Genomic DNA, 14,103 nt, shown 5'->3' on the forward strand with positions numbered 1-14,103 from the left:
GCATGTCTTCGAAACTCAGATCTAGTCCAAGCAACTAGAACATGAAAAAACTGTTGCAAACAATTTTTGAATTGGGCTTTGTTCACACATCAACACTTTTTTATCTCCAACACTCTTAAAGGAACAGGAAACATCTGTGAAAATCTCTGCTGCTTGGCGGTAGGAGCAAGCTTAAAATGTTACTGACAAATGATAGAACAGAACTAGGTTTTGTTCCTTCCTGGAAATTGTTCTTCTCTTTTCTGTCACTTAAATATTATTTTGTGGAGAAGCTATCTAGAAATTGCTCTTTGAGAACTTATATATTACATGGAGAAAGAGACATTAAGGAGATGAGCCCATATGATGATAAAAATCCACCTTTCCTTGGTACTTGATATGTTAAGTATATCTTATATATATATCTTATATATGTATCTTATATAACTCTCTATATCATTGAGATATAAAAATGAAGAAGAGTCAGGGCTTAATCCTGATGTCTAATGTATCACCTGGTATGTGTGAGCATGTCTCCATGCAAAGTAAATAACATTCGGAGCTGTAACCGAACCACGAGATAAATGAATAGACCATATATTTTGGATTGTTTTCTGTGGCCTCTAATTCTTCTGCATCAGTCAGTACAAAATCTGACATTCATCATTAACTGTCTCCAAAGTTAAGTTTCATAATAATGTTTCCTCTCTTTTGTGTCCAAAAACGTTACAGAGACTGGGGTATACAAAAATTCCAGCCAAAGAAAGAATTCTAGTTGAGGTCAAGAGTAGTTTTATATAAGAAAGTGTAATAGGATTTGGTGTCCCTGATACCACGTTTTTGAACTGATTGAAACATAAAATTCCTAGTGTAGACCCAATACTTGTTTTTCTGATATTAATGATATATAGAGCTTATGTAACTCTTACAATAATTGAAACAAATGTTTAATAATAAATAACTGTGGTGCTTTACTGAGAAATATAATAAGAAGCATTGCTTATGCAGCGAAGGACTGGAATATTGTACAGGGAAGAACTGGGTAACCTTTCGGACTGGAGCACTTGAGTGAAATTTGCATTTAAAGACTGAGAAAATGTCTGTTTCCAGTGATGGGTTATCACTTTGATGTAAAGACAAATCGAGGGAACTGCCTGGCTGTCATAGTTGGTAAAACCATGACAGTGAGTCAGCAGTGTGATTTACTTCTACCTAAGGCAAACATTTCTTAAGTAATATCAAGGAAGCTATTTCCAGGACAAAAAAAAGTATTGCTGCATTTGCAAAAGGCAGTGCTAAACTTTGGAGTCTGGGGTGCAAAAATGAGTATGTGAATGGAGGGCTTGTCCTCCACAAGGAGACTGAGCAAGCATGGCTTATTTAGTCTGAGATGAAACTTGAGAAGAGTTTGTAGATCTATTCTATTAATACATTATGGATATAAACATCAGCATAGAAGAGGGAAACGACATTTAACCTGAAAGTCAATTATGACATAAGAAACTGAGTACTGATTATGAACAGTGGCCATGTCTACCACTTTGCTTGAATGTGTCAACAGTGAATTAGAATTACATGGTCTGAGAAAAGTGGTTAATCTAGATTAATCTATATTCTTCTTTAATCCTTTGAATTTACTTCCTTGAAGATACATCAAAGATGAGCTCGGTTCATAAATATGTTTAGAAGATAAATACAGGAGGGGAAAAGAATCCTGTTTTATGGCCTTTGTAAAGCTCAGAAACTAATCCTTTATATGCACTGATTGACCTATATGATATGTTTTTCCCAGTTTGTTTCAGATCCTTGTGCCAGCAACCCCTGTCACCATGGTAACTGCAGCACTAGCGGTGATGGCTACCTCTGTGTCTGTAGTGAAGGCTATGAGGGAACAAACTGTGAACGCTCATTTCACAGCCTTCCAGTCTCTGAACGGACAGAGCCAATGTCACCAAGACCGAGCAGACCAGTCTCGTCCACCTTGGAACCTGACATTGTTCTTCCTCGTTCAAGAGCAACCGTGATGTTACCTACATGGCAGCCAAAAGCGGGACAGAAAGTTGTAGATCTGAAATGGGATGAGACAGAGGTAAGGATATTCTGTCTAAATGAAAATGCACAGAAAAGAACTTTTAAGTGTTATAATTGTTGGGTTGTCATTTGTGCATGATTTCATGGATGTGTACATAAGAGGACTGAAGATAAGATCTCTGCCCTGAGTTAATATGCTAGTAGAATTAAACACAAAAAAATCTGATACTTGTTGAAATTAATGGGCTTAAGTTGACTAATATGTTGTATGGGGTATTTCTTTGAAAAGGGATAATACTGTTTTTTCCAGTCATTTGTATGACACCATATCTCCAAGCATCAAATAAATTTAGAAGAATCAAAAGGTTAAAGCAATACTTTTAATATATTCTTTTTGCTATATACAGTTCTAATCACACATTGTTTTGAAAAATACATCTCCCTGCAGTGTTAAGAAAACATAGCTCTTTGATGATTAAAAGTGGTAGTCAATATATTACATAGTGCACAACTCTAGAGATGCAAAGGTGGTGGAGGAAACTTAAACATTTGTTGTATCTCCTAGTAAAATGACAAACTTAACATCTGGCAACACTACAACTGGACAGCACACAACATATATTCCTTAAGAAATATGTTCTTTGCTTTCTACTGCTTTGTATGGTATTTTATTAGTAATTCTTAAATGTCTTGCATAGACTCTAGTATCTGTAAAAATAAAAAAGTATCAAACTTATCCCAGTTACCATTAAATATTAATCTTTAAGTGTGAAAACCAAGTATAGATAGAAAATACATTTGCTCACAAATTGATTATTTATTTGTTGATACTTTTTAATGGATTAAGTTAATTCTATTGCATAACAATCTTCCTCCTTTCTTCTTTGAAGTCCATCACTGAAAGGATGATTTGTCACAATGAGAAAAATAAAAGGTCCCATGCAACCCAAAGATTCTATGATTTGTAGTTCTCTCACTTGGTGTGAGACCACCACTTCTGCATATGCTAGTCCTACAGCAGTTGGTATTGGGAGTCTCCAACCTGATCCAGAGATCACCCACCTATAATAATACTACATATGTGCAAAATGCATCCCAAAGAACAGTCTGTCATAGAAGTGAACATCTGTTTTCGGGTAATGGTAGTGCCTTTCGTTTGGTTTTGTTTGGATCCGCTTGGTACCAAGCTCTAGGGGTAATGAAACTTGTTGGTGAAGAAATATTATAATCTCAGTAAGCAAAGAATTAAAATTTTGTGACATCTTTTTCTTAATGAAAAATGCATTGTAAAGTAATTTCGTTTGAGTTTATTCAGGAATAAATAGGTAAAATTTCAGCTGCATCTGTTTTTGAACTATTTCAAGGAATGTGATTCTTCTGAGGTGTTTTCACACACTACCTAATGAGAAAGTGAACAGGCATGAGTTTAATCCTGGAAAAAAAATATTTTTCATCATTCTTTGCTAGTCCAGACAAATTTGTTCATGTTTTTATTGTAATATTTGTTTGAATAAATTTTTTAAATTAAAATCAACCTGTATATGGGTATATATAATTATAGGTGTAATAAATAATTATTATTTGTAAAATATAATTTTATTTCTTGGAATTCCATCTCCCCTAGCTATTATTTTACAGTAGAATATATGTCAAGTACCAAATAGGGAGTTTGGAGAGAGCATGGAAGCAGAAACAAAAATGATCTGATTTTATCACTCAGTTTAAATGCAGTGTCATCTCTGCGTGGGTGCTCCATATGTCCTGATCAATTAAGGGCATGCCCTTCTCTGTATCAGATTTCCCTTGTGTGTCTTCCTCAATCTGTGGTCCGGTGTTGTAGAAGTAACATTTCTGCCTGGTTTGCATTTTAGGTAGATTCACAAAGCATTTCAACCAAACAGTGGGTATTTTAACAGCTGAAATTCACCCTTCTGCCTGTCTTTTGTTACCTGAGAAATACATAGAGGTTATCAATTGCAATTGCATTATTAACACTAACATGGAAATTACTTGTTACCCTATTATGAAATTACTTGTGTAATTAAATGTAAGTTTTTAATATATTGTGATGGGTCTTGCATCTTTCACAATCTTTCTAGTGTAGCATAATGACCTTCTGTTCTTTGGAATTCACACTGAGAAAGATGCTTATTCGAAAGAAAGTGATTTCAGTTGCTGATTCAAGATGTTGTCTGTGATCTACATTAAACGAAAGGGAGCTGATTTGCCTGAAGGTCTGTGTTCCAAAGTCTCTTTAGTGGAGACTTCAAGAGCAAAGAGTTAAGTGGAGAATGCTGTCTTTCCTCATAGCTTTAAAAGACTTACAAAGCTTGATCCTTTCTTGTCCTCTTAAAAGGAAAAAAATAAAGTAACTGTAGGTTTTGTATTGCAAAAATCTTTGGTTTTGATCTTCCTTGAGATTCGGAGGCAGCAAAAGCTGCTATTATTATGTTGATTATTATTTCTTTTTTAAATCTTTCAAGTCAACCTGTTTTTCATGTTATTTTATACTGATACTGCAAGTGAACTGATGTTCTTCATACTCTTTTGTCTGTCTGCTCAGACAGAAATTTTGCCAGAATGTCTCCAAATGAAAGCTCTCGTTATCTTGCAAGGACAAAGTTTTGGAAGCTTTTTCAAGAAGTTTTGGGAACTCAGAAAATGAACACCTGAGAGAAGTAAACTGTCTGAGAGAGGCATGATGTGTAGTTACAGTTGGACACTTTTTCTATATTCCTTAACTACTAGGAATATACTTGGCAGTGCTTGCTTGACTTAACCTTCTCGGTAATGTCTGCACCAGTAGACAACATACAGATGTCTTTGGATACAGTTTCATTTCTTGGAGACCTCTTGCTATAAGAAATTAGTCTTTTCCTGCTGTTGAAAGAACTTTTGGGCAACTAACTTGTTCCAATCCACATTTCCCCAGTTTGATGATCTTTTGTGTTACAGTGTAGAAAAGATATATAGAGATATATATAGATATATAGAGAGATATAAAAAAGCCAGTAACAGAAGAAAAAAGAAAACATCTCAGTAATCCTACTCAACTAACAGATCTAACAAAGGTTTCTGTGTACAAAATCAACTGTAAGAATAGCAGTACTGTACTTTTATATATTCCTTTTCCTTAGTAGGTCTCAAATTTTTTTCAAAGGAAATCAGCAGTATTATTCACGTTTTACAGATGGAGACACTGAAGCACAGAGCAGTAAAGTGATTTGCCAGGTGCGCAGCCAGGAATTAGAATGCTAAGCACGTGAGTCCTAGTCTAACCTTTTATTTATACTGCAATACTACTGCTCAGATTCAAGCTTTTGGAACTAGTGGTTAGAGGCTACAATAAACTTGTAATTCCCCTTGCAATGGGGACAGCATTTGTTTTACGTGTGTTCTTAGTCAGTAAATTATAAGCCTTTAAAAGGAGCATGGCTGGGTCAAGTGGAAAATCCTGAAAGAGCGTGCTCCTGCTCTGCAGCAATGGAATATGCTTAAGGAATAATTCTGTTTGAAACAGAGACCTTTGAACCTTTGACTGCTTTATGTGTTGCTAAATGTTCATGCATTTTTTGCCAAAGTATGCTATGGGTGCAGAAGAAGGCTGAACAGAATCGTGGAGGAGAGGTCCACTTGAGGTTGCTAAATACATAGAAACTCCATCCTTAGAAATGACAACTTAAATCTTTGACATGGAAATGGGTGGAGGCTGGAGGAAATATGCTTGCATTTTTCTTAGCCTATTTTCTTGGCATTCCCTCTTATGATTGCTGTTGGAGTTAAAGTACTGGAATATGTATACTTTTGGATTGAATTAGGACAGCTCTTATACCTGTATATAAGATTTGTTTTGGAAGCCTCTGTTATTTTTCTTTCACTTCTAGAAAAAGATATCGTACAAACAAATAAGGAGACTAAAGGAAACATAGATTTTGCTAGAATAATCATAACTTTCTTCTAGGATAAATCTATAACTTCACTAAATCTCTCCTCTACAATATTTGTGTATGGAACTTTCTGTACAAACACCATTCTGGTAGACAACTTGGTGTAAGCATCTCTGGATAGGTGATACCCTTTATTATATTTCTTTTCAAAACACAAACCAAAATGTCTCTAAAAGCTCAATACACACAAACAAAACTTATGTGAAGTTCACAAGATGTTTAATGGGTAGTCATAAATACTAACTAGTATAGTATGTAAATACTACCTTTCCTAAAATCAAAACTCTTGTATTCCCTTTAAGGACAGAAATACCCTATAGAAAATTCTAGTGAGTGCAATTATGTCAAGATACTGAAGCACTGTTCATCTGAATCTATACTGGTGAGTGGGCCCAGGACTTTTGGTTATCCAGTGCTGTGTTTAAGAAGTATCTGGATTCTTAACTACTCCGTCAGGAATCATCCTGTCTTGAAGACTTTGAGAGTGTGAGCAAAAAAAACAACCCAAAAAAGCCTGATGTGTTTACCGCCTTTCGGTGTTTTGGTATAGAAGTATCTATGTCTGACTTGACAGACTGGTTGAAGTTTACATCCTAGCTTACTCTCCAGTGACCTGAGCTCATACGCTGCATGTAAAGATTTGACTATGTGGAATTTTGCTCAATGAGCCTGTTTCCACAGTGTTTACCTTTATTATTCAGAACAGCTCCATACACTCTGGAATAAGAAATGACCATTATTTATTCAAGGAAATAATATTTATTGAATGACTGTGTCATGGCTTAACCAGGGGGTAGGCAACTAAGCCCCACACAGCTTCTTACTCACTCCCCCACCCAGTGGAAGGGTAAAAGTGTGAATACTTCTGGCTTGAGATAAAGACAGTTTAATAATTAAAAAAAGGGTGAAAAAGAAATCAACTAAGAAAAACCCAAACAAAACAAAGAAAAACACACGATGCAAAACCTCCCAGTTGCTCACCACCAACTGACCAATGCCCAGCCAGACTCTGAGCAACAGCAGCCCCGGCCAACTTCCACCCACCACACCATGGTTATGCTGCTGAGCATGACATTATATGGTATGGGATGTCCCTTTGCTCTGTTGGGGTCAGCTGTCCCACTGTGTCCCCTCAGACTTGTTATGCACCCCCAGTCTGAGAAGCAGAAAAGACCTTGATGCTGTGTAAGTGGCAATAACTTTTTGTTCAGCAATAACTAAAACATCCCTGTTATCAACACTGTTTTCATGACAAATCCAAAACACAGCACCATGCAAGCTACTGTGAAGAAAATGAACTCTATCCCAGCCAGAACTAGCACACTGATTCGCAAATTTTATGAAGTTAACATTGATATCAGTGGCCAGCTTGAGACAACAAGGCAGTTAATATGATTACCCAGGTAATCCATCTGAGAAAGTGTCATTGTGTAAGATAACCTACTATGCCTGTTGAAGCATCTACCTCTTGGTGTAATATTGGCATTTTTAACCTCTGACAGAAATACAAAGTTTTAATAGTGTTATCTAGAGGATTGCCATGCATCAGAAGACACTGGATCCTCTTGGCAGCGACTGCTGGCTCTACAAAGTGGCTTTTGCTCAGATGAGCAAAGAAACAGAAACTGCCAGTGGTAGAATTTCTGGGTGGATATGCGGTCTGCCTTACATCACATTTCAGTTCATAACTGGCAAGACCTCTTCGTTTGATACTGTTTTTGGATGCAGTCTGTCAGTCTTCCCTTAGTGTTCTTCAGAGAGGCACTACTCCTACGCTAAACACTTTCGCTTTTCCCTCCCACTGGTGAGATATATTGGGAGTAAGCCTTTATTTTCTTCCTGTTCTGGTTTGCTTTCAACCGTTGTCCCCTGTGAAACTCTGGGGGGTAGAAACAAACACACTCATGTAGAGGTTAAGCTATGGGACACTAGATTTTTCAGAAACAGTAGTTTTTCCATGCTACAGGGCAAGGGAACTGCTTTTCTTTCTTTTATAATTTTGTTATGTCTGAATGGGATTTCCGTGCCAGAAACTATCCTAGTTTATTGTGTGGCATCCTGACTACAAGAACATAGGAACTGATCCCCCCCTTATGCTTCTATTATATTGCCTTTTATTTTCCTACTTCTCTTTTCCCTTTTTAATTCTTTGCAGGCAGCTGTTCCAAGATTCCACAGTCAGGATCTAACCTGTTTTATTTCTTTCACATACGACTTTTCCCTTGCATACACAAGGCTGACAAACATGTTATATTTCTTAGAAAATAAGAGATATCTCTTGCCACCATTAGAGGGTTGGAAAAGAAAAAAGTCTGCAGGCCTTGTCCTGATGGAATAGTAGCTATATGTTCAGAAAAGGTAAAAGTGCGTGTTATGAAACTTGCTTTATTGAATTGAACATAGCCTTGTTTTTCTCAAAGAACTCATTTTCGTACTCTTTCCATTAACGTAATGTCTTTTCAAATATGTTTAAATTTTTAAGCCTAGAGTTTTTTCTTTTAAGCACTGATCTTTTCTGTAAGATGAATTTGTATTCATCTCTTTTATTTAGCTCAGGAATGATGTGTGGAAATGATGTGTGCTTTCATGGGCACACACTTTAACGTGTGTTTAATTCCAGACTAATTTGCCCCACTTTGCTTTGGCAGATTTCTTTGTTGCCCCATTAGGAGGTAAAAACAGGAGAATGGCTTTTTGAGATGGAAAGACAAGAAATTAACCAAGGAGAACCTTCACAGCTAGCACAGGAGGAAAGCATCCAATAAAAATACGTACACACACATACTTATTTTTGTAACCTTTGGGGATATTTTCAAAATGAAGCACTCTTATTGTATGTTGGAGTGGGGTTTTGTGAAAGCTGTGGTGTCACTGAAGTTACAATGGCAATTTACAGGAAAGACTTAGTAGGCAACTGGCTCACGGGGTGAATTTTTACTCGCAGAGTCATAGTTTAGGTGCAGTTGGAGATGACCTCTGGAGATTGTCTAGTTCAATCCCCTTGCTGAAAGCAGGGCCAGCTAGAGCAGGTTTCTCAGAGCTCTGTTCAGTTGAGTCTTAACTACCTCCAAGGATGGACAGTCTGCAAGATACGTGGGCAGCCTCTCCCAGTGTTTGGAAGTATATGTTAGTTTTCAGAAATATTCATTACTACCTTGTAAACAGGGTAGTGAGGAATTGCTAGGGCTAATGTGAATTTGGTCATTCCACTTACAGACCACTTTAAGTCTGAGGAAAGCATGGCATGTTTTGCAAGAAGTAAAAGCCTTCTGCAATGCTTTAAACTCAGGGGATTGAGATACAAAAGAAATGTGAACATGTATCACAGTAGCAGAATGGCTGTATTTTGCACTGTTCAGGATTAGTCTGCCCATGTTGATAAGGCCTGGTGGAATTACAAATGTCTGGCCAGCTTTCCAAGAGACATACTATGAAATGTCATATACAACAAATATCTTCAGAGAACTATTTTCAGTAGTGAGAGGCTGCATATATGTATCCTAGCATAAATGTAGATGTAGAGTCTGTATGTGACTTTTCTTAGCCTCATTGAATTAAAGGCTAGTACACTTTATCAAAGTAATAAAGGCACTCGTGAAAATATTGCCTTGGGATTTATGTACGTCTTTCAGCACTTGTTGAATTAAGTGTGTATCTCATTACTCTGGTTGGTGTGTAAGGCAGGAAAGTATCTGTACAATTCACACTGATTTTTTTCAGAAGAGTTGTAATATGGAAGAACAGTCTGTTGCTCTCTTCTTTGGTACCACGCCTAATTTTCTTTGCAATCTCATCTGTACTACTGCTATGGCCTGGTAAGGTAATCTTCTAGCCAAGTCACTGTTGTCTTGTTAAGGTCTAGGTAGAGACTGTAGGGGTAGGTACTCTTCTGGAGATTTCACTCTTGCTTTCTCAAATGATACTCTTCTTTTACCCATGCAAAGACTCAGAAAATTAACACTGTTAAAATATTTGAAGCAGAAATGTAGCTTTTATATATTATGTTCTCTTTTAAAAAATAAGAACATGATTTAGATGCAAACTTATGGAACATGTGGGTAGAGAGGAATTCTGTATTTCCTATCACCAATTTGATACTTAAGCATTTTAAACTATTAGTAATGTATTCAAGAGCAGCTCTTCAATACATTCTGTACTGATGTAGGAGCTTATCTTTGGAAGCAGCTCCTAAACATACTTTAGGCTCTGGCAGGTGCATGAAGATTTTGTTTTCTTTGGTGGCTATTTTTAAAGTATCTGCATCATTTGTGTTGAATCTATAAGTCTGTTCCCCAAGGAGCTTCCTTGCTGGCTTAAAGGTCCTGTACTATTGAATGCTTCAGGGGAATGGTGGAAGAGTTTGATGTCATTGCAGTTCTAGGTAACGTTTTTTTTAAGATTGTCTCTAACTGACTTTAGATGGTCTGTACTGTTTACTTTAGCTACCTCACTTTTTAAATTTTAAAGAGGAATTAGGACAGAAATGCTCTTTATTTCACCTTCTGAAAAAATCCTGCGTTTTGCCTGTTGCTCTTCTGATTACCATTGAAATGTTTCTTATGTGTGCTTTTCATGCTGGGTAATAAGTAATTCTGATGTGTTTGCAAACCAAAGTCTTTTCTGTTGTGTTTTTTCCATTTTCACAAGGTTTAATCTCATCTCTTGTTATGCAGCCACTTTGTTCAGCTCTTGCTTCTTTAATATTTTGTTGGTTTTTTCTTAATTCTAGTTTGAAAAAGGTCAATACTCTTTACTTTCCAAACTTCTAATGTTGAATAGTAAGGTAAATGAAATGCTTAAATTTAATTTCCCCCCTTGTCTTCCAAGGTAATAGATGCATGAAACTGTAAAACTATATAAATACTTTAAAAGTGAGTGTATTTTTAGATGTAGTATAAGACTGTGAGAATAGAGATGTTGATTTCTTTTTTTTCCCCTTTGTTCCAGTAGGCATATAGATTCTCAAAGAAAATGAGAATGTTGAATGAGAAGTTTAAATGTTGGCAAATATAAAAGGAAGAGTGTTAGCCAAACCAATCATTCTGTAAATGTTAGGTCCATAATTTTGACTTCCAAGATTGAAAAATTGTAATGGATATATTATCTTTTTTCAAAATTTATTTGAACAAGTACAATAAAATTACATCTCACTTTATTTTAATAAACTACATGTATTCCTGTTACATGTGCCAGAGAATTCAACAATGAATCAAGTAATATGGACATTTTTGGAACACTATTTGTCTTGCCTGAGTCAAAAAGAAGTCTGAGTCTCCTTAAAAATTATTACTTGCATTGCATTCTGGACTTTTGCAGTTCATGTTTTCACAGGTGTTTCATAGTAATGTTTAAAATATGGATTTGAATTTCACTTAAACTTACAAATTAGATTCTGGCATTTTCTTTGATGGATGATTAATTCATGGCAGTGTGTCAGATTGCATTTTCACTTTTTCAGGAAGGTTGGCTTAAAAAGGTTGCACACGTATTCTAGATGACTGAAAAAATAACATTGCAAAATCTGCCTAGCAATTTGGAGATGAAATGGACTGATTTTATTTTTTTTCATTTATAGTGTGATATTTAATAGGCAAGCTGATGAAGATACCTGAGAACTACTTAATTAAAACTACTGATGATGTTAATGTAGGCGATAGAAAGACTCAATTATGCCACATAAAATATTACTTGTTTGAAATAAAGGTATCACTGGAAATGCTAATGGTTTTCAAACTGCCTTTATGAAATTACTACTTTACAAGATATGAATGATTAAGGAACCTGTCTGTGATTCCTCTGTGTTATATGGCATCCTGTATGTGTCCTGATCTAGTTAAAACAGTAACCGCTTCCTATGCCTACTAGGAATCACAGACTTGGCAAATACATCCTCTCACTCTCAGCTGTGCTCGTGATTTTTTTTCCATCTGACAGCACTGTTTTTCCAAGCACCTTTTACTTGGAAAGATAGTAATGGGCAAATGGGAGAGTGTTTTTCTTAAGTAATCTGTGTTTGGAAAAAAACATATTTCAATGTAGTAGAAAGACAATATCAGTATTTGCTATTATAAATCCTCCAAGATCACCTAAATTAATGATGCAATATTTCTCAGATGTGGCCAATGTTAGAGCTTTTTTTTTATTATTTTAAAAGACCAGAAGCTTATTTGTCTTTTTCTAAACATGATCACTTTTAAAGGAAGATGTCTTTAGAAGTTTACACTTATGTGCAGGAAGTTTTTGTTAAAGCAAAACCCTAAAAGGATGGTTATGTGAATTTTCAAAATGTTTGTTGATAGTCTAAATGTTTTGGTGAGTGTTTTGGTCCATCCTGATGATTTTTAAAAGATGACTTCTGGCCTATTAGTGTTATTATTTAAAAATAATTTCATGTTTTCTTTGGTCAGATTTTCTGGTTTAGTGTTAAATAGAACTACCTTTATTTTCAGATAACCCCAGATGTTGCTTGTGGAAATGCCAGTTCCAACACCTCTGCTGGAGGCCGACTTATCTCCTTTGAAGTTCCACAGAATACGTCAATAAAGTAAGAATATTTGTCATATGTGATGAAATATAAAAAAGCTTTTACTTTAATTTGCCTGGATATTTTAGACAATAGTTGTTCAGATAGGCAGATGTGTCAAATGGCTAAAAGTGTATGAAAGATCTTCAGACAGACTTCAGGCATCTAACAGTGCCACGACAGCTCTTTGCTTGGTGTAATTTTTCCCACATATTTAATGTTTTAGAAGATGTAAGCGTGTAAACTGTCTCTGGGCTATCAGAATGCATTAGAAATTAGGGTAGACCTGTTGAAGATGTCAGTTTGGAGAAGATATGACATTTCCTTTCTCCTTCATGCAGTGAACACTTTTTTCCCCCCTTTAATCTCAAGATGCACTTGCTGGTAGAAAGTGTTATCGTTGATTGTGTAAATGCATGTAGTTTGTGCATTTGTATTTGATTTCTGGATTATTGCTTTAGGTGTCGTCAGCAGCTGTGAAATTTTTGTGTATGACCTAGAAACCACATTTCTCAAAAATTTGATTTATTCTGTTGTATTCACTTTTCAAACTCATACTTTTTAAGTCAAATACTTGCTTTGTTACTTTTCATTAACAGAACCCGACTTCCTAGCAAGATCTGATTCTGTCAGCTGGGATGAAGCATTTTCTTATTGGAAATTTTATTTCAAGTAAAAACCTGCCAACGTAGTTCTCTGGCTCACAGCTTTACTGCAAGTTTAGACTTAGGTTTTCCCAAAATAGCGTACACTTCTCATACTGTCATCTTATATTTCAGAATCTCAGCTTCCGGTTAAAAAAGGCCATGCTCACAGGAAAAAAACAAACTGATGCAAGCAGACAAGCTGCAGACAGTTTAGAGCAGTAACTGTTAAACATGGGAGCTGTCCTACTCTTCCCACAGGACTTTGAATCGTGCTCATTCATGAGCCTTTAAGCCTAAGTCAGGAAGAGGCCTGTGAGTGTGGATGCTCTGGCTGGCTGGAATCTGTAAGCAAACAAATGTCTTTTCTTGAAATCAGGAATATGCCGGCTTTTGTGGATTCTACAGCTTTAAGACCTGTGATGGAGGGACCCTATTTTAAAGGAGGTTGCAGAGTACGCAGTCATTTTTTGGTCATTTTTTACACTATATATCTTTATTAGTGTTTTATATCTGGGTAGATTAATGCAGGTCAATATCTATTTCCATTTCATTGTATTTCTTGTGTTAAAGGCCCAAGTAACATCCCTGGTTCAATGGCTATCTATGAAAGGAAAATAATTTCAGTTTAATAATTTTATTTTATTTTGATTGTCAGGTGTGACCTAAACTGTGAAGCTGGTCGCTATCCTGTTCTAAGAGTGAGATGGGGGTAGCTTTGGGGGTAGCGATAGGGGTTGTTCTTAAAGAGGACCCAAAACACTGTCATAAATTTGCTTCTTATGATGTCTAGTTCCAACATTTTTTCAACTTCTGTCAAACATGATTACAAAACTAAGCGTTTCTTGTTTTGAACTCAAATAAGAACTGGCAAAGGAGAGACTGCCCTGTGTTTTTAGCAGGACTGAAACAATTTCAGTACAGGAAACTGTGGAACAGAACTTCATCTCTGGGTATTGGGAGGCCTGTTTTCAGCAGG

General features: G+C 36.1%; 1 protein-coding gene across 1 annotated transcript in view; it reads left to right on the top strand.

Moving 5' to 3' along the window:
- Positions 1 to 1,091: 1,091 nt before the first annotated feature.
- The window catches only part of LOC104625720 (delta and Notch-like epidermal growth factor-related receptor), a gene marked incomplete at its 3' end in the record, with an annotated part of 27,650 nt that continues 14,638 nt past the window's right edge, over positions 1,092 to 14,103 (top strand). Inside the window, exons 1-3 of the mRNA XM_010293423.1 lie at positions 1,092 to 1,163; positions 1,772 to 2,068; positions 12,407 to 12,501. Coding sequence (XP_010291725.1) covers positions 1,092 to 1,163; positions 1,772 to 2,068; positions 12,407 to 12,501 — 464 coding nt within the window. The remainder of the gene's footprint in view (positions 1,164 to 1,771; positions 2,069 to 12,406; positions 12,502 to 14,103) is intronic.

Source organism: Phaethon lepturus, unplaced genomic scaffold (assembly GCF_000687285.1).
Source record: "Phaethon lepturus isolate BGI_N335 unplaced genomic scaffold, ASM68728v1 scaffold7588, whole genome shotgun sequence".
NCBI lineage: Eukaryota > Metazoa > Chordata > Aves > Phaethontiformes > Phaethontidae > Phaethon > Phaethon lepturus.